At 36.0% G+C, this 22,075-nt stretch overlaps 1 protein-coding gene across 1 annotated transcript in view; it reads left to right on the top strand.

Annotated features, from left to right (window-relative positions):
• LOC131160422 (peroxisomal ATPase PEX1) overlaps nt 1-22,075 on the top strand; it is a 135,631-nt gene that overhangs the window by 53,606 nt on the left and 59,950 nt on the right. Inside the window, exons 4-6 of the mRNA XM_058116091.1 lie at nt 12,373-12,864; nt 14,651-15,391; nt 16,784-16,875. Of these exons, the coding sequence (XP_057972074.1) occupies nt 12,373-12,864; nt 14,651-15,391; nt 16,784-16,875 (1,325 nt within the window). The remainder of the gene's footprint in view (nt 1-12,372; nt 12,865-14,650; nt 15,392-16,783; nt 16,876-22,075) is intronic.

Here is a 22,075-nt window from a genome sequence, read left to right as displayed (position 1 = left end):
CAATAGACTCAATAGAGTCAATACTCAATATACACATTACACATACATGAATTTAAAAAGTGATTAATATCAAATATCAATAAATAGTTGAAAATACATGAATACAATATTACAAATTTATAACATAACACATGTCACCACCAAAAAGAATGACGTGGAGGGTCTTCATAATTTGCATCTGTATCTTGAGATTGGGATGGGAAATTATCTCCCCATCCTTGTGGAAATACATAGTTGAATGAACCCAAGTTTGCGTCATTTCGTTGTTGCTCTTGAAAATGTATTGGTGATGAAAATTCTCCTGAATAATGTCTATAAGTTGGGGCAGGGGCTGACTCTGGGTAGTGTATAGAAGAAGACTCACTAGATCCTGAGATTCCTGATCCATTGGGATAAAAATGTGAGTCATGAGTTGCATAATGTGGATATGCTGAATGAGATCCATATGATTGTGATGATGAACCATCTAAACCAAAGTCGCCAAAACTACGAACCACACCATATGAATCTTCAGTAGAATCACTAGGGTCACCACGAGCAATCCTTCTCCTGGGTTGTGAAGATTGGTTCCCTTGAGGAATACCCAAGTCATAATTTTCAGGTATGTCATGTAGTCCATAAGGATCAGAAGGATATATATCCCTTGCAAATGATGTCCCTATGTCATATCCGTAATTATATTCTACACCGCCGCCTCCACCACCACCACTGCCACCCCCCCAACCCCAGCTCTAGCACCACTATTACCATCATCATCACTTGGTGGGCTCAAACCAAGATTGTCATCACTTTGTGTACGTTCAGGGCTTGAACTTGAATCATCATGCGCGTTTTTTGGCGGTTGATCACCTCCTTCTGTAGTACCACCAACTTCTTCATTTAACCAATTTGAATTGTTCTGACCATCGAGTAGTTGTGTCTCTCTCTCCTCTAACCATTGACTTAAAGGATCATCTTCTTCGAAAATGTAGTCCAAATTGATAGGATTGAAACCCTCTTCAATTTCTCGTTGGCTTCTTCTCATTGTACGTCTTAACTTTAACCTCGTGTTATAATGTACAAAAACAAGTTTTTGTAGTCTCATGTACTTTAATCTATTTCTTGTTTTCGTATGGATGAGGCTAAAGGTGCTCCAATTACGCTCACAGTTCGAAGCTGATGTGGTCTGGCTAAGAACTCTAATTGCTATTCTTTGGAGCTCAGGAGCACACAAGTCATAATGAATCCACCATTCAGATGCATGAATAATTAAAAAGAGTTTTATGTTAGTATAACGTATATTTCAAAAGTCAAATTTGAACATAAAGAGAGAAAATAGAGTCATTCTCCATTATTTAGCTATATAGCCATATTTACCAGGATTTGTTTGTTTCACTGCCCTTTGAGCTAACGGGGTTCCAAAAGTCTCCTGCCTATCTCGATATAGCAACAACTAAAAAAGGATGATTGTGAAATATAATTAATTAATTAGATGTATTAATAATTATTCTTGAAAGTATTATAGAATACTAGAACTATTCATTATTCAATTTAATGGAATCAATACTTACTTGATTAATAGCTCGAATTTGAGTATATATATCAGGTACCAACTTGGTTATCACTTTTTTAACTCCATCCATGACTTCTCTAGCAACTTCAGGAGAGGGTGGGGCACCATAAAGAAATTATGGGTTCAAAAAATACCCGACAATTAAATTTAGAAACATATTAATCAATAGTTTTCTAATGCAACTATGCATAATTTAAAAGTTAAAATAATAAGAAATTGTATTTGATTTACACTTACCAGCAGCGTGCAAATCTTGGTGCAACTGAAAACTATACCGGTTGTCAATAATTTTCCAATAGTCTTTGTAAAACCAGCAATCTTTTTGAATGGCCAACTTCGCCTTATCAATTGCCTCGTATATGAAGCGCATGGTTGGTTTTTCATCACCATCAACCAATTTAAGAACTTTTACCAAGGGTTCTTACACTTTAATTATATCAGAGGTCTTTTGCCAAAACTCTTTACCTAAGATAATTTTCTTTGAATCATATGCTGGGCCTGATTTTGCCATTCCAAACCTTGAGTTTTTCCAAGCATCAGATGTAAACATTTCCCTTAGTTCTTGTTTATGCCTGACAATAGTCTCCAAAGCAATGAAATTTGTGGCAAATCGAGTGATGGCAAGGCGAAGTAACTCTCTATTATTTGTGAATTTCTTCATGAAATTCACTGTCCATGTGTGGTTGTAAATAAATGAGGTTATTGTTCTTGCATCTTCTAAGACCTTCTTCAAGTTACTTTTCTTACCAATATCTTCAAGAATAAGGTCTATGCAATGAGCTGCACATGCTGTCCAATAGAGATTGGGCCTCTTCTGCATTAATAATTTTCCTCCTACCTTCATTGCAGCTTCATTATCTGTCACTACTTGGACAACATTATTCTCTCCAATTTCTTCAACCACCTCGTCCATTAATCTGAAATGAAATTATAGATTCAATAATTACTACTATTTAATTAAAAACATGCAAGTCCATAATACTATTTGCATATACAATTAAAATTAGAAAATTACCTGAAATAATATTCAGTTATTCTGTTTAGCACCTCAGAGGCATCAACTGATTTATGAAACACGGTGCCTCTATCGCAATAAACTAAAAAGTTTATAATGTGTTTTCTAGTTGGTCTTGACCAACCATCACACATAAGTGTTACACCTCTCTCCTTCCAAATTCCAGCAAAAGAAGTTATATAATTTTTCATTTCTTGATATTCTTTCTCCAAATAAATTTCAGATATCTCATAGGATGATGGACCCTTCACCCCCTTTCCAACCTCTGCAGCAATATCAAACATAGGCTGCATAAATGGAGAGTCAGCTACATTCGCTGGAATCCGATTATAAATTAGGAATTTTCTAACTGCTTTTCCTAATTTACTTCTTAAACCTTTCAGTAACTTTGTGTTGATTTTTGGTTGTTTCGCACTCTTGCTTCTTTCTAAAATAGGATCCATTGCCTTTAGTCTAGCTTCAGGGGCATCAGGATTGATCCATTGTCGTCCACTACCTCCAGCTTCTCGACCACTATAAGATCGAGCTCCTGCTCCATTGAAACCACTGGTAGCACCACTGCCAGAGCCACCTCCCTCTTCATAAATATTATCCCTTCCAGTTGTTCTTGCTCGAAATCTTTGTCTCTCTTCCCATTGTTGTTGTGATCATATGCTTACTTGTCGAGCAAATCTCATACTTTCTTCTTCCAAGTCTTCTTCATTGCTCAAATTCTCAAAATCTCCTCTAATTTGGGCTTCTGCTTCTTCTTGCCTTTTTTGTTTATCTCTTTTCTTCTCAGCATACTGTTGTAGATGTTTCATCATTTGTTCTCTTATTTGTGTGGTCACATTTGAGCATCCAGCTACTTGACCCTTTTTATGTGCCAAGTGTTGTTTCAAGCGTGTAATGCCCCCTTTGATTATTTTCCCACATAACTTACACATAATAACATGTCTATTACCGTCCACCGCAGTACCAAAATGCCATCCAATATCCTCACTAGGTAAGTTTTCATTTCCTGTATCACGTGACATATTGATAGACTTAATTTGATGATCTCTACACAAAACATATAGAAAATACAAAGTTACAACCTTTCTACAATGACAGGAATAATATAATTAGTAATTTAGTAAATATTAAATAATAAGTACTAAATAGTCCTAATTTTAAATACTTATTACGTAAAAATAAAGTATAATATTTGATTAAAAATAATAAGTAATGTTTATTATTTTTATATTTAAATAAACAAAATTATAAAATATTAGATATTTTATTACAAAAAAAATATATTCCTTTATCTTTAAAAAGATATTTTCATTATTTTTTATAGCTTGATTTTATTTTCATTTATAACTATAAGAAATTAACATTGTAATTTTAAAGGTAAAAAAGACTTTTGCTCTACTTTCATATACATCACAGCATCACAAATAGAGATCCATACATTACAAATTGACTATTTAATTTTTTAAGCATTTTCTCAGTATATGGATTAAAATTAAATTTTTCTACAAATTCTAGTAGTAATTAGTAAAAATCAGATTTATTAATGTATTAAGTATTAGGTTAATTTTTTTTTTTATTAAGTTATCAATTTTTACTTTATTTGATAACTAAAAACAAAAAATAGATGTAAACATTTATTTTACCTAATTTTAAATTTAAGGTCAAAATGATGTTTTAAAACTTAGAAAATATTAATAAACAGGGTCACCCTACTCAAGAAGTGGCAAGTAGATACACATGTAACATAAAATGGGTGACAGATGTTATTTAATTTTTTTTTTCTTTTATAATATGAATATTATTTAATATTTTTTCAATAGATGGGAGTGAATATGATATCTTCTTTATCAAAATGACCACTTTGGCCTGCTGACATAAATAGTATGTTAGCCAATTGGTGCCATGAATTAATTTTATTTCTACAACTTTGGCAAATCCTAAGACTAAATATTATAATAATTGTGCAGAGTATTCCTTGGAATTCTTTAAGAATGGTGAAAAATAGAGCTCAATTAAGCCTAGATAATATAAAATGCCATCACATGGATGTCTTGTGTACATACATTATTTTAAAGCTTTGTTTACGATGGTGAGTGCAGTAGTGGATATTCAAATATTATTATAAAAAAGGCTTCAATTATTATTGGTAAATATTAATTATTTACTAACCTTAAAAAATATTAATTATATACTATTAATAATTGCTTGCTATGTCATGGAATTAATTTTCATAATTATCTTTCAAAAAATATAATACAATTAAAATATTTATAAATTAAGAAAATTTATTTTACATAATTATTAATGATTTCTAATTTTTTACTCTATTAAATTACTTTTTTTTTTTAATTCAATTTAACAAACCTATTTTACAACAAAATATAATTTAAAAAAAAAAAACATAATGATAAGTGCTGTGGGTGTTGTGTGTTGAGTGTTGAGTGTCTCATACGCTGGGAGTCGAGTTAGACCGAGAGAGGGGAGGGATTCGAGGGAACTCGGAGGAGCCTTGAAGGAGTGAAGGCTGCGAAGCACAAAGCAGCGATGACTCCAAGATCCGAAGCTGAAATCGAGAGGCTGGCTGGTGGCGACTGCGACGACTGGGGAGGAAGGTGCCGACGGGCTATCGGCGACTTGCAAAGGCGGCGGAGCTGCTGTAGACCTGTCGCCGGTGACTCGCCAAGCTGCTGCAACTCCAAGTTTGCAATTCCTGAGTCCTGGAAGGCTGCGAAGTGTGAAGATGAGTAGATCTGCTCGGTGTGCTCACTCTCAGGCTTCGAAGCCTTCTTATTGCTTCGGCCAATAAATTTTCAAGGTCAGTTTTTAACTTTCCATTTTACCTTTTGAATGGCAGATGGGTGTGGGGATCGGGGAGAGGGGGAAAGTAGCGCTGTTGCCTGCAGCAGAAAGCCTTCAGCGAATCTGCGACCTATCGGCCATGTAACGGTCCGTAATGGACCGTTACGACGTGTCACGTTGGGGTATTGGCCGTTACGTGCCGTTACGTCTCCGTAATGGCCGTGAATTTTTTCCGAACCGCATTATCGGCCCGTATCGGTTTCGGAGCCTCCGATTTCCGTTACGTATTGGCCGTTACGCTACGTAACGGCCGTTATTTAAAACCATGGTTGACATGCGAAGGCACCTCTTCATCCGAATCACAATCTTTCGAATTTGAGGCTACTAATGTATTCAACTTCTCTTGCTTAGAACAATCATGGTCACAGTGTGGACCGTTGTAGATGAAACAACTAGACTTCTAGGAACCTTTAGAAGCATCCTCCCTTTGTTTTGGTTGTGGGCTTCACCTTCGGCCTTCGCCTATTTATCCTTCTTCTCCTTCTCTTCCTTTGCCCTACCCTTATCCTTGTCTTTCTTTGCCTTGGCCTTGGGACTCTCGATCTTAGTGTTGATTTTGAAATCAACCAAGCCATATGTTGTTGCAATGGCTGTAGGGAGATCTTTCAATCCTTGCCTACGTAGTTACATTTGTGCCCACGGTTGTAAGCAAAAAAGAAAGTTGAACAACTTGTCTTTTTCCAACATGTTCTTTGTGTCCAATATCAAGGAACTAAATTCCTTGACATAATCTTGAACGGTTTTGGTCTACTTCAATCTTTTTAGGGTATCCCTTGCAACCTATGCCATGTTGCAAGGAAGGAATTGATTTTTTAGCTCCTCCTTCAAGGTTTCTTGTGTCTTAATTTTAGGTCTTCCGACATTTGCATCATCCTCTGTCCATTTACGCGACCATAACACTCGATAGGTACATCAATGTTATGACAACCTTTTCATTCCCTGGAACATAGGCAACCTTGAAATATTGCTCCATATCTTTAGGAAATTCTCAAGGTTCTTTGCACTACGACTTCCTTCAAAGGATTTCGGTTCAGGAGCTTGAATTTTGTGTGAGGTCTCCCCCCCACTATTTTAAGGAGGTGGCCTTCTTCACAAGAGTAATTTCACCATCTACCGAGCCAATTTTGCTATTCATTGTAAGGGTAGTTATATCACTCAACAACGTTGATATTTTGGCTTCTGTTGCAACCACGAAATCAACATGCCATTGTTGCAATTCAACCAACTCCTCGGTTAGAGGCTCACATTGCACCACCAATGGAATTGCGTCATTGGTCTCTAGGAAACCAAGGAAGTTCTCCAATTGATCCCACCAACTTGGGTTCGCCATTATCGAACTAGGCTCTAATACCAATTGTTATAGGTGTAAAGTTCACAGCGCACAACTTGACACTACGATGGCACCAAGTGACATTTGGTTAAGCCAATGTCACACGCTCAAATTTGTTGGTTAAGTCCTGCAAGTGTATAGTAATTCAAACAATATTCACAAGGCAACAATATTTATTGGAGCAACACCTCCCAACCTTTTCTATTATTCAAAACAAGGAATACATACTCTAACATGTGTAGGAACACTGTGCATGAATTCCTCTATGTCCCATTGCCACCCACATGTTAAATCAATACATAGCTGGCACCCTCGACTGCCTAGGGTCTGCAGTTGACAACCCCAACGACCTAGATTGTGGTGGATGCAACTAGAATTTTCCAACAAGGCTAAAAAAAGTTATGCTTATAGATAAGTGGCTAAAAACATGCCTAGATGTCAACCCATGAATTTATCAACAGCCAAGCCTATTTGCCAGCCTTACAAGGAAAAACTGCCAAGCAATTGCCCTGTTTGGTCAACATGTCAACACTGCAAGTATTTGACGTTAAAACTACATGTTACCCATGGGTCAACACTTTGTGTCAAGCATGGTTTTCCCTTAACCATGACTTATCCTATGTCTTAACAACACCATATGTCAATGAAGCACCTGACATAACCAAGTTAACCATCCAACCATGTCAATCGAAACTAGCCACCGTAAGCAACCTTGTCAAGGACCATGGCCCCAACCATGTCCATCCCTGACCATGTCGAATAGGCAACTTAACATCTATGTGCTCCCCCTTGAGCAACATAGATTAACCAACCATCAAGTGCCAAGATAACCCATGATTGGCCATCTTAAGCTATTGCCTTGGCACATGAGTTGCCCACACCATGTGCCTCGGCAATGTCAAGCTACTCAAGGGGTCTGGCAATAGGCATAGCACTAGAAGATAAGATAAAAGAGGGATGCGACTTAGATGGTTTGGGCATTTGAAACGTAGGCCAAGTAGTGATCCAATGAGGAGTGAGTTAGTTATTATTAATGGTATTAGAAGGGGTATAAGTACACCTAAAATAATTTCGAATGAGGTAGTGAGAAAGGATCTAATAGTTTTAAAGCTAACTGAGGAAAATGCCCTTGATAGTATGAATTGGCAAAAAATGATTCATATAGTCGACCCCACCTAGTGACACTTAAGGCTTCTTGTTGTTGTTAATTAATCAATATCTAAATAAATAGAAAAAGATAATGCTAGTGTTTCTGAAAACTTTTCAACAATTGTATCACAAATTGAATGTGATGCTTTTCTAGGTCCCACACAATATTCTCTCAAGCCAAATATGTGGCACCCAAAAGAGCACCACATCAAATTTGGGATGTGTGTTTATAAAGTTGTCGGGACTGCTAACTACACCATTACAAAAATATGTTGTTATCACATTGTTAACTAATAGTGTGTACCTTATAATGCATGTGATTTTGAATGAAGAATACAAAATTAAATTGACCTATTTAAATATCCTTTAGACAAAACATGCAATTAACATTTAATTCAAGGTGTTTCTTTTTTAAAAGGGAGGATCTATTGGCTCTCTAAAAAATACAACTAGCACTTGAAATTTATTTTATCTTGTATTAAATGATAATTTTACCCTTTGATTTTTCACTTGGTGAGTGATAAAGTAAAAAAGGAGATGGCAAATTCGTCATTTCATTCAGAAAATCAAGGGTAAGATTGTCCTTTGATACATAAAAAATAAATGTGGAGTGCTATTGGTATTTTTTTGGAGTGCCAATAGCTCTTCTCTTTGAAAAAGCCCAATAAATATGTATATTAAACTGTGTGGGCCCTTAAAATAAAAATGAGTGTAAGATGTGTGGGAAATGAGTGTAGTAATTTGAGGTCTGACCAAATAAATGGATTTGAGATCCAATTTAGATGTGTTTCCAGACCTATTGAAATCTTACCCATTCACTTAATAGTGAACCAATTCAAACCTAGCCTCTATTTAGCAAATAAGTGCAAACAAAAACCTGTGATATTGCCAAGATGGAGATCCTCTTTTTGAACAGATGGATGACCCATCGTTCATTTGGGCTTCAGGTAAAGGATGTATTGAGCTGTAATCCACACAATCTCACTAATGCAAGCAGCAACAGGGGGCTTAACTTCTAGGCTTTATTGGAGCAAAAATTCGTGAGTAATTACTGCCTTGACCATTGGGGAGACTGCAGATGTTTATGATTTAGGTGGGGATTGTGACCTAGAGATCCACACTAGGTCACTCTCAATTTGATCTAGCAGACACAAAATGTTGTCAGCAGAAGATGGAGGGAAGACGGGTCTATCCAGCTTTGATGAGTTGCTCTTTGAGTTCTTTTGCCCATTGCAATATTTTAATACTGACAATTCACTCCCCCCAGTTTTTTGCTTTCTTTTGGGATTTCTGTTTTTGCGCTGACAGGTTGACTTGGGGTAAATCGGTGTGGGTTAAATGAATCATCTGCAGCTGGACTTATTGGTCCAAGACTAGTTTAGGTTCTGGTGATAAGAAGGGGCCTGCACTTTTATTCCGTTGGCTCTAGTTACAAGGGAAATGCAGTAAAACCTCAAAATATTCAGCGGGACAAGTCTCAAAGTGGTATAATAACCATATAAAGTGGTATAACTACTTGAAGGCTATGAAAGGCTCCTGATGTGTTATACCACGCAAAAGCTATGGAAAGCTTCTGTGGTAAAGCCTCCTGATAAGCATTTGGTGGCCCCTTTCATGATGTTCTGACGGTGATTAGTTTCTTCGGCAAGGCTATTTGGAACGTAATTGGTGCCGACCATGATTGATTTTCTTTGGGCAAGGTTGAGGACAGAAGGCATTGGTTCATTGTGGGTTGTCAGTTGAGAGGCAGGTTGAGGTTTGGATGCAAGAAATTTGTGATGTTTGCTGAGAACTTTTATGATCTAGGCTTTGATGTACCATGATGATCTGTGTTGACCTGCTGTTATTGATTGATGGGTTCTTTTTATTAATGGATACAACATGGGATTGTTGGGCAAGAAGCAGCCACTTCAATTTTTTTCTGTGCTTGCTTCCTTAATTCTTTGCGCCAACCTGCACTACTCTCTCTCTTGATGGAGGCAACAAAGCGTTGTTGGATGCTTCGATCTGAATTCTGATTTCGATGTGAGGATGTTAACAATGATCTTGGAGTTGATGATGCTGGATGAATGCGTTGAATGAAAATCCAATGACTGATGCTGACATAGGTTTTCGGTCTGAGAAGGTTTGTTAACTGTTTGTTTGATTTGTGTTGATGTGGGTTAATGGTTGAGTGCGATTCCATAATTTGAAAGGTGCACAGTCGGGTATCTGAAGGTGGGTGCATGGCAGCAGCGAAAACATGAGGCTATAATACCAGGATACTATTTTCTTGATAGATTAGAGGGTAGAATCCATTCATTTATGACCTTATAAAATTCTATCAGAAAACCATCATGGAAGTAGAATAATAAATAACAATAATGACAAAAAATTTAAACATTCCAAATATATTGAATTTGCGATGGCCTTGTATCATGACGGGAGCTGGATCCAATTATGTTTGGATTGAAGTTTTGTCGAGGTTTTGTATAGCAAACTGAATTGATTTTCCAAAGTGGGAGGGTCCATGTCTCCCAATTAGAGGTTCTTGCAACCAAGGCTTAGGCATTAAAGGTTACATTTATTTTATGAAGGCTGTTAACTGTTAAGGCCTGATATATATTGTTGGTCCACAACTTAAAAGCTTTAGCTTTTACAATGTTCCATTATGAGTTAAGGTGATTCTATGTTTGCTTATTGTTAACTTATTGTGAACTTGTCAATTATATTTGGAGTGATGTCTTTCAATGAACTTATATACTCTTAGAAGGTATTTAGCTAATTATTATGACCATTATTGATTTTAGCTAAATTATATACTCTACTAACATAAAAAATTTTAAAAAATTATTAATTCAAATCACGCATAAATACATCTCAACAATAGTAAAAGTAGTAAAAAATGTCTACCACTATGAGATGGCAGACACAAAAAATTATTCTAAAAGTTCAAATATACACCAATAATTTAACTTGAGTAATGACCCTAAATTTTGTTTGTCGCTTCTTTCATCACATAAAAATTATCAATTATCAAATCATTATCAAACTTGCGAGTAATTTATTTCTCAATGTATATAATAAAGTAATTCACAAGATACTCATCTTCAATCTTCTTGCAAGCCTGATTTTAATAAGATTTATAGCTGAAAAGAAGAGCACAAATTTTAGAAATAAGGATCGTTAGAATAAGTTGAATCAATCTATCAGCAAGGTTATGGATTACTAATTTTATTATTTTCATCAACTATTGACATGATTTTAAAAAGATATACACTTTTTTAAAACTCAAAGCACTAATAAATATCAAGCTTATAATATTGTGCTACTAATGTCTCAAAATTTTCCTTTTCAAAAGAGTTCTCGGGATAAAATTAATATTTTTTATGATGAATACTTTTGATTCTTTAAGATTTTTCTTTTAAGAATCTACTAGTTGTTATATGTATATATGAACCTATTCTATATACTGGTATTTGGAATTCCTAATTTTAAACTCTTGATTTAGATTTATACACCATTTGACAATAAATTTTTCACTGTATATTTGTTTTAACTTGTTTTTTAATACTTTAATGTTAACTTGCTATCTGTGCAAATTTTTTAAAATACCAAAATAAAAATAAATGTACTAAAAAATTTTAAAATTATCATATAAGAAACTTAGATGCGGCATGTTTACATTTAAAATAAAAATAGACATATATTTGGTATAAAATAAAACGAAAAAATTGTAGTCATATCTTCATTATCATTAATTGATCTAATTTTTCATATAATCTATGTAATTTTTTTATTTTCTTTTCTTCTCTCTTTTAGGAAACATATGACAGAAGCTATATATATATATATATATATATATATTAATTATAGTATGAGGTGGACTTACTGAGTGAAGGACGTTTTTGCTATGGGAGTGGATTTTCTAGAATTTGTCTAGGGCCTACGAGCAGGGGGGGTTAGAATGGCAACTGACTCAAAGGCCAAAGTGGAAAAATAAAATAAAATGGAGAGCTTGGGGGGGGGGGGGGGGGGGCTGGCCCCCCCTTAGATCCACCACTGATCGTAATTTCTAAATATATTGGGCTCACAATCCAGTGATTCCTTAATCCAATTCTTCTGAATCAGCCTCTGATGATCCATTCTCCATTTTCTTGTTCTGCATCAGTTTGCTAATGTCAAGTAACCTGATCAAAAGTTGGAGGCTATGGTTTGTCATGTCAATTTCTCATTGAGCTAGTATATACTATGTTTTTTTGTTCGCACTAGTGTGTTATGGAACCAATTGACCCTCTGTTATTGCTGTGTGTGACATGTTTTTACTGTGACCATGAACCTTCTGAATGACCAAATTTTGACATGCATGGAATTTTGAATGCTTCTTACATCAAGATTTTGTTGCTTATATGAAGTCAATGTAATAAGTGGTAGTTTTTATTCAAGGCTTTTGAAGATGCTAGAATAGTGATGGACTCATTGTATTGTCTGCAGTGCAACTTGTGCCAGGAACTGAAGTTGCAGTTGCACCAAAGGGACGAAGGAAAAATGTGGATTGCTGTGAAGACTCCGAGGTGAAATCTTCAAAGAAAGGGCATCCTATTGTGAAGGCATTACTGCGTGTTCAAGAATCTGATAGAAGATTGAGACGCAAAAGTGCAGTTCATGGTATTGAGTTGGGGGTAGCACTCACCTCTATTGCTTATATTCATCCAGAAACAGCTAAGAATTGTTCGTTGGATTCTCTTCAGCTGGTTGTTATAATGTCTAGATTACCATTGAAGGAGAACTTAAGAAATGGTGAAAAAAGTAACATGGGAAAGAAAAGCAGCTCGGATTTGAGGGAAGTTACAAATGGAGTTATAACCGACAAGAAGGATTCTCGTCAAGCAGTTGTTCAGCTTTTGATATCAAGATCTGTTGCAACAGGACATGTAATGCTTGCTCAGTCTCTTCGTCTCTATCTAAGAGCAGGCTTACACTCGTGTAAGTTGTAATTTCTGGCTGTTGAACAAAGTCATATTTTTCTGTGCTCATTCAATGGAACTCATTTTTTGAACCATTGGCTCTTTTTTTCTTTTTGGTTTCTTAAGTACCTGGTCCATTGGCAGGGTGGTCTTACTGAATATTTTTATCCTACATGTTTTGTTTTAATTCTAGAAGATTATTGATGTTGCCAATTTTTATTTTCCAAAATGAGTAGCAAGGGCTTGTTTTTCCTTTAAGAGTATTATTTGTGGCCATCACATGTTGAAAGTTGTATATTTGTGTTTACTTTTTAAGAAAATTATTAGTAAATATGTCCTTTGATGGAACACACATATATTCGTGGAAAAGATGTCTGCCTATGCTTTGGGACAGGATCCAGTATTTGGTCTTGTTGTGAGCGGTGCTGTTTTGATATATATATATATATATATATATATATTGTTTTTCTGTTTGTTGTTTTATTTTCTGAGGTGGATTTCTTTCGCTCCATTTTTATACTCTCTTTTCTATTCAATAAAATCTCTTTTTTGAGGATGGAAGGCAAATAATGTTGAGCCTTTTGTTTTTCCTCAACCTAATATGAAATCATGCAGAAGCATTGGATTGTGCAGGAAAGTGATTAAGAAGTTTTGGTTGCGTTAAGTAACGAAAACAAATTTCCAACTTTCGTATAAATTGAGGAAAAATGTTCTATGAAAACGGAAAAACGGAAGTTTATGTTCAAATATATTTTTTTCTCAAATGGAAAAATAGAAAACTAATTTTCCAGTTTTCCAAGTTTATACTGTTTGGAAACATCTTTTTAATGTTTCCAGATTTTCCATGTTTATTTTCTCAAGTTTATTTCACCACCCTGCTTCCTCCACCACTATTACCACCACCAGTTGCCTCTGCCACCATCACTACGATCATCACCTGCTATGACTACCACCACCACCTATTGTCTCTGCCATAACCACCCATCTGAGTGGCATCGTCGCTGATGCCACAGTCACCACCACTTGCTGTGATGCTGCCACACACCACCATTATTGCCTCCTGCTGCTGCTGCCACCCCCACACTACAACATGCTTTCTACTCTTAGTGATTTTCATTTTCCGCAAATTAATGGAACACATTCTCTATGATTTCAATTTTTTTTTATTAAAAAGGAAAACTTAGACATCAAGATGGAAACTGGAAAGGAAAATGGAAAATGTTTTCCACACCTAAACAGACCCCTAATTTCTCTATTTCATTTTAATTACTTTAAGCCTGCGAATGTGATGTTACATTTTGTTCAATTCCTAACTCATTGCTGTTTGAACTATTCAGTGTGGTGATTGGCAATTTCGGGCCCAAATTGGTGTAATGTGTCAACTCTTTTCTATATTGTTTAATTGTCTCCATGGTGTTGTAATGTTGCTTTGGCTGTATTCTGAATGCTGCGCAGTGCTGGTTATTGCATATAAAGTATCAGATATTTTTTTGCTCATCTAGTGACCCCATAGAAGATGCTTATCATGTGCTGCATATTTAAGATTCTGAATTTAGATCCATACTCTTAGAATTCACCACGTCTTTTACAGATTCAATGAATTATGAGTTAATCACCCTTGTCATCTTTCTTGCTTTCTGCTTTTGTATACAGAGTAGCAAATTTTCTGATTTTTTAAAGACGGGAGTTGCTTGGGGTAGACAAAATGATTGCTAGTATTTGAAGTAATCTCCCTGTTGACATATTTTGTGTTGTTCTATATCAAAATCAGGTTTTAAATTGAGAGTACTGTCTTATGCTTGCAGGGGTTTATGTGAAGACATGCAATTTAAATTCAGAGAAGGGTATTTCTTCACTCTCACTTTCTCCTTGTCAGTTTAAAATGTTTTGGACAAACAAGGGTTTTGAGAACAGTGCTCTTGAATTGCCCGATAGCTGTAAAAATCATAAGATGAAGAACAGGTCTCTCAAGGTTTGCTCAGACATCCGTGTGGGTATGGTGGATTGGTCAGTTTATGAGGAAGTGGTTGCAGTTCTTTCTAATGAATCTTCTAGTAAGGAGGATGAAGATGTTGCTTCTCATTCAGATGGTAAAAAGGGACTGCTAAGTCTTCTTGGTGCATGGTTTTCTGCACAAGTTGATGCTATCTCATCAACTGCAGGAGTTCAAGTTAGTTCATTGATTTTGGGAAATGAAACATTGATTCACTTTGAAATAGAAGGTTACAACTTTGAGACTACGAGAAAGGTACAGACATCCAATGGTTCTTTCTTCAGCAGAAAATTGCCAGTTGAAATTTTTTTTGTGCTGACTATTTCTGGGGAATCCCTGCTTGGTGGAAAAGTTAATGGGTATGAGCTCTTCTTCAATGGGGGGCACAAAAGTAATGATAATTTGGGAAACTTGGAATTTTTGTTTGGAAATTTAAAGTTGGGTGAACCTGTAATCTTTTATTCTGTTAAAGATGCAGCGTCTAACAAAAGCCTCAATTCTTCAATTTCTTGCTTGAGCTGGATGGAGATGGCTGTTCCTGATGTTACTAATAGTAGGTATTTCTTCTTTGAAATTATTTAAACCTCAATGCATTTAGCCTCTAATACTTCAGGGGAGGCTGTCTCTGTGTGGTATGGCGCTGCTAGGTTGATGATTTTAGAAAAATGATCTACTATCTTTGTACATGGGGCAGCATCACGAGCATGCTATATGAAATTTAACTTGAACAAAGTCTTGAGCTTTTGATTTTGGATGTTTATTTCCTATCAATTAAAAACAAGATATAATGTTCGAATTTGTCATAGATGGGATGGAAATGTTTGGATAGTGAGATAAATAATTGTTGAGAACTTATGGTTGGATATTGTGAAAGGGGGTGTGTGGGAGATGGTGTATTATGAGGGCAAATGTTTCTACAAGTGTGAATTAATTTGTGTGGCAGGAAGTTGGCATCTTTCCTTTTTTATTTGCTGTAAACCTTTAAGTTTGTCAGGGCATCTATCTTTCTATGTATTTCTTTTTCTCTCTTTTCTTTTGTTTTGAAGAAATTTTCATTCGTGATCTTTAAATTTATATTGGGCTTCTTTTTCTTTCTTTTAATACATAAGGTTTTCTGTTTCTTATTAAAAAGAAAATGGAAGGAAAAATAAGTGCTGTAATATAAATCAAGTGCAACACCATACTTTCTCGTTTGTGTGGGATTAGTTTAGAGTTGGGTATACTATGCCATAAGCCTCCTTAAATTTATATATTTCATGCACAGCCTTCTTTTTTTTTTTTTTTTTTGCCTTTTTTTTTGGTGGGTGGGGGCTGGGCAGTGCACACTTTGTTGCCATGGTTAGGAATTCATCCGGCTGCTCGTGATGATCTTTTTGTTTTAATTTTGTAATGCATTTCTAATGCTTTAAAATTTTTACAATCTGAATTATATTTGACTGTCTCTCGCGCACACACACAGAGACGCTTGACTTGTAAGTAATTTGTCAATAGGTACTGTAGATTAATCTAATACCATATTCAGGGTTGTGCACTGTTCTTTGGTTGTGATATTGTTTGTACTGCAGCAGCATGCATTAAAACTGATTTTATTGCCAGAGCTATTCTACCTTCTTTCTCCATGCTTAATTTTGGTTTTAAGTTACAATTGAGGGAAACTCTTGGTTGAAAAAAGGATGTAATTTCCATTCCAGGATGCTTAAGTGCTGCTTGTAAAATATCATGTCAATTCTTCATGGTAAGATGTGTACATAGTTATGCATCTTCATTTTTCAGATTAGTTATTTGAATGCACTTATATTATTGTGATACTGAATAATTTCTCAAATAACGTGTAAAGTCATGCAGATATGTAAACCTATCGTTTTTTCTATGCAATATATATTATTTGCCTCATCTCTTTTTCAGGAGTCACAGTTTTTCCTAACATCAGATATTTCTCCTGCAGGATTGACAGTGTTGCTATCTCCTGTTTCTCAGACACAGTTTAGTGTGTATAATCTTCCTCTCCCTGCAAATATTCTAATATGTGGGCCTTCTGTGAGTTCATCTTTCAAACTTTGGTTCCTTTAATTTTTCTTATTTTTATTTTATTTTATTTTTAATATGAAAAATAGGTTTCACATTAGCTTGGATATGCTTTTATAAAGGGAATTTTTGCATACTTTATGCCAATATATATTGCAGATTTTAGGTGAGTGCTTTTCTGTCCCAGAAAATGTAGCTTTCATTTTAACCATTTTTTCAGTTTCGTATACTAATGGTAAAATTCTAAAAATGTTAAAAGAGATTTCAGTCATGCTCATTTCCTTCTTAAAGTGCCCTTATGGGAAAAAAAAGAGAGAAAGAACAGCTAGTGCACAAGGCTCTCATGCTACATGAGGGATTTGGTAAGCACATGATGTATGTAACCTTTCCGGTGCACTTACTGATTCTGTTTCCCTGATTTTAACTTGTGACCTTTGGGTTTGGCTATGCTCCCTGGATGTGGGTGCAACACCTGTACTATTAGGCTAAGGCTCACCCTCTTCTATATAGCATAATAATTTTTGGTTGCATAGCGGGTCCAAGTTCAACAAAAAATAGAGAAATTGAGCTTGTCCATTGAAGATGTGCCTAAAATTTTATTTTTTGCTAGATGTTTGAGGTTCAAAATTCAATTACCTTTATGACATAATCCAATATTTTCAATCAACTAAGAACCCTAATGATAATCCTATCAGAATTTGAGAAATAACCCCAAAGTAATTAAAAATTATTAAATAACCTCAAAGGAATCAAATTGTTAGAAGAGTATATTATTCTAGTAATTAGGTTGTGTTAATGGAGGTATTTTTATCCTTATGATTTTATTATTATTGATACTATATAAAAAACCTGGAGTTGTGCATAGACTCCAAAAAACTGCCGCTCAGCTTTTTCTCTCTCTTTCTTCTTCTCCTCTTCTTTTCTCTCCTTTTCTTCTCTCCTCCATCTCAAACTTTACAACATGATATCTGAGAATTGATCTCCTTCAAATTTGATTTATCTGAATTGGTTTTGATAATCTGTTTTTTTTTTTTCTTTTCTTATCTTCCCCTAGTTAGTCTTCAAATCTGATTTTCTGGTTGGTTTGGGAGTCGTTTAAGGACACCTTCCCTCTGGGTTAGGTTGTGCAGCATCCTTGGCAGGAAGCTGCGTGTTCTCATGGTGATTTGCTGATGTGAAGTCAGTTATACTTGTTTCTAGTATGCTGCTGCTGCTGCTTCTGTTCCTCTCTCACTCTATGTTTGCTGATGATGCTGTTTTGATGACATGTTTTTGCGATTGATTGCTGGAAATATTGTACCAATTGCTGGTTGGTTTCTATTGGTCTGCAAATACTTATTCCCTGTTCTTTTCTGCATTCGATTCCAGTTGCTGCCAGCCATAATGGCTTGAAGCACTGCTATGTTGTTTATTAAATGTGTGCTGTACTTTGCTGTGGTCTGCCCTGTTCTTGGTGGTTAAGTGGTTCCCCATATGACATTGTAAGCTCAGATCTGTAGTGTAGCTGCCTATTGAAATTCTGGGTTTTGGTTAGTTTGAAGTGTTGTAAGTTCTGTTTTCTGAAGTCCTGAAAGTGCTGTTTGTTCTAGTGTGTGCTGCCTGACTTCTCAAGCTCCTTCCCTTGATAAGTCAGCCATGGATACTACCTCTTACGGTAGTAGGGTAAGTTTTGGAGGAAGAGGACGAGGTTTGGATTGTGGCCATGTCAACAATTGTGTATTAGGACTAGGAGTTCATTGTGGCGATTCTCACATTTGCACACATTGGGGCTAGGAAAATCATAACATTGATCATTGTTTGGATCTCCTTTGGAAACTAGCTAGGGCCAGTAAGTCTCTCATGAAGGGCGATTCTACTATTGACACTTCAAATGCACCTTGCCACTCCACTGGGGGGTTGAGTACGTCATCCATTGTGTCCTAAGAAGAGTTTAACAATATTTTTTGCATGGTTCAACAACTTCAAAATCAGTCTTTTAAACCTAGTGCTATTGTATCCCATTCAAGTAAAACCTGGCTTCTTGCCTCTATATCCTCCTTATCTTGGGTTATAGATTCTACAACCTCCTCCTATATGATAGGTAGTCTTAATTTGTTTTAAGTCCTTGAACCCCACTATTTTACACTCTTAAAGTTATTCTTGTTGATGGTTCGGTTACAACAATTTTTTATTTTGGCAATATTTTTTCAATTCTTTCTATACCAATTTCGTCTATGTCAGATGTGCCTAAATTTCCCTTGAACCTACTATCAGTTAGCCAATTAAGTATGTCTAATAATTGTTCTATGGTCTTCTTTCCTTCTTGTTGTGTTATTCAAGAACTCTAAACGAAGAAGAGGATTGGTGGAGGTCTGGAGAAAGATGGCTTGTACTATTTCGATGGTGATCACAGTGGGTCCAATTCTTGTCATGTGGCTTTCTCAATTTCTACTCATGGTGTTTCTCTTGATCAGTGACATGCTCGTTTGGGTCATCCATCTCTTCAAAACTAAAAGTTTTTCTTGTGTTCAAGTCCTTTTCTTGTTTTGAGTGTTCTGCGTGTTAATTGGGAAATAATATTAGGTCATCTTTTCCGTCTAGAGTCGTGTCTCTTAGTAAATGATTGCTTTCCTTTATTCATTTAGATATTTGGGTCTGTGTAGAGTCAACAATTGCATTGATCATCAATACTTTGGATGATTTTTCGCATATGACCTAGATCTATTTGTTAAAATATTGTTTTGAATTTTTGAATGTATTTACTCAATTCTACCTGGAAATTAAAACTCATTCTGGCGTTAGTATTTAAATTTTTTGATTTGATAATGCACTTGAGTTTGTTCAAAACAAGCTACAATCTTTTTGCTTGGCTAAAGAGATTAGTCATCAAATGTCTTGTATACATACCCCTTAGCAAAAAGGAGTAGCTGACAAAAAAAATAGACATTTACTTGATGTGCATGGTCTCTACACCTTCATATGCATGTTCCTCAGAACTTTTGGACCGATGCTCTTCTTATAGCTTGTTTTCTACTCAACATGATGCCTTAAGAATTCTAAGAGGACGAATTCCGTTCTCCATCATGTTCCCAAAAACATCCATATTCTCTATTTTGCCTCGTGTCATTGGGTGTACTTGTTTTGTTCATGTTCCATATATTGGTCAGGACAAGTTCTCTCCTTGTGTTTCTAAATGTGTCTTTCTTGGGTACTCGAGAACTTAGAAAGGATATATATGTTTTGATCCCTACACTTGTAGGAAATATGTTAGTGTTGATGTCACCTTTTTTGAGGACACCCTATTTCTTCAATGTTGGGTCCTCCCTCGATGAATCTATTTTGATTCCAACAATGATTTATGGTCCCTTCTTTTGTGTTGATCCTCTTGTTCCTACCCTTATCCCTCTCAAGAAATCTTCTACCTCTCTTCCAAATCCATCAATTATTGATCCAAAGAAACAATTAAAGGTTTATGAGTGACGGAAGGCAACACAAACATCATTCCTTTGCTCATCATTTTTTTGACTTTTGGTTCTGGGGATCCATCCCAATGTGACTGCCCAACTCACTGGAAAGGTACTTGAAAATGTGCTCAGCAATCCTTAGTTGCTTATATTATTGCTCATTATGTTTTAGTTCTTCACCTTCTTAGTTCTACGCTCTCTTTCGCCCTGTCTATTTTCTCAGCCATCCCTTCACATGTTGAAGCACTTGCTAACCCTAGGTGGAAGCATGCAATGGAGGTAGAAATGGTGCCTTGACCACTTGAGGAACATGGGACTTAACGCTTTATCGAATGATATAAGGTTTGGTTAGTTGCCAAGGGGAACACCTAAACTTGTGGTTAGGGCTGCAAACGAACCAAGCCACTCGTGAGCAGCTCAAGAGCTCGTCTCGGTAAGGGCTTGTTTGGGTTTGTTTATTATCTAAATGAGCGAGTCACAAGCCCAAGTTTTAGGCTCGGTTTGTAAACAAGCCAAATGTGAGTGTAGTTAGGCTCGACTCATTTTGGCTTGTGAGCGGCTCGATAACTGGCTTGAATGTGCTCGTTTATTAGGCTCATTAAGGAGATCGTTAATAGGCTCATTAAGTTGATCCAATTCCAAGAGTCCAATACTAGCCCAATCACCTAAGGAGAAAGGAACAAACTTTGGCCCAAACAAAATAGGTGGATGAAACTGTTATTATTAAGTCATTTATAAAATTTCAACCTGAGCCTGAGCTCATACTCGAGCCTATAAATGATTCAAACTTAAGCTTGAGCCTGAGCCAATATTTTTAATTTTGAGCTGTGCTCGAGCCCAATTTTTTGAGCTCAAACCGAGCTAAGCCTAAGCCCGAGCATGCTGAAACTCGGCTCAGCTTGGGTTGGCTTGTTTGCAGCCCTACTTATGATATTGATTATTTTGTGAACTTCTCTTCTGTTGTTTGAACAAATTTTATTCATGTATTGATCTCATTGCCAGTAATTTTGATTGGTCCTTGTATCAGTTGGATGTGAAGAATGTATTCTTGTATGACAAGAAAGGGTATACATAGAGCAACCTCTTGGGTATGTTGCTCAGGGGGAGGATGATAAAGTATGCAGGTTGCATTAGGGAATTTATGGTCTTAAGCAGTCTCCTTGAGAACCTCGTTTGAAAAATTTAGTGTTGTAGTCCCTGCATTTGACTTTATCTAGTACTAATGCGAACATTTGATTTTTTCCCCCCTGCCAAACAGAGGCTGGTGTGGTACTTCTAGTTGTTTATGTTGATGATATCATCATCACTAGTAGTGAATAGAGTGGAATTGCAAATGTTAAGTAGTGGCTTGAGAAAAATTTCAAATCAAGGACTTGGGTATTTTGCTTTACTTTCATGGTATTGAAGGGGGGCTTAGGTGCAACGATAAGGTTGTCGCCATGTGACCTGGAGGTCACAGGTTCGAGGCGTGGAAACAATCTCTCGAAAAAATGCAAGGTTCTGCGTACTATAGACCCATTGTGGTCCGCCCCTTCCTTGGTCCCCGCATATGTCAAATATTTTGTGAGTGGCCGAATGAATTGGCCTTGAGTTCTGTATATTATATAGACTTTACAAGAATGCTATACATGGAAAGTAAATAAGGTCTAGCATGATTCTAGCCCTATACTAGTAAACTATAATCTATCAAGCCCTATACATGTAAACTAAATATATGGTAACTACACAAAATAATGAATTGAAATATAAGGAAATGAATGTGGGCTGAA

Source organism: Malania oleifera, chromosome 7, assembly GCF_029873635.1.
Source record: "Malania oleifera isolate guangnan ecotype guangnan chromosome 7, ASM2987363v1, whole genome shotgun sequence".
Lineage (NCBI taxonomy): Eukaryota > Viridiplantae > Streptophyta > Magnoliopsida > Santalales > Ximeniaceae > Malania > Malania oleifera.
The sequence above is the reverse complement of the archived record's forward strand: the minus strand, read 5'-3'. Positions and strand labels throughout refer to the sequence as shown.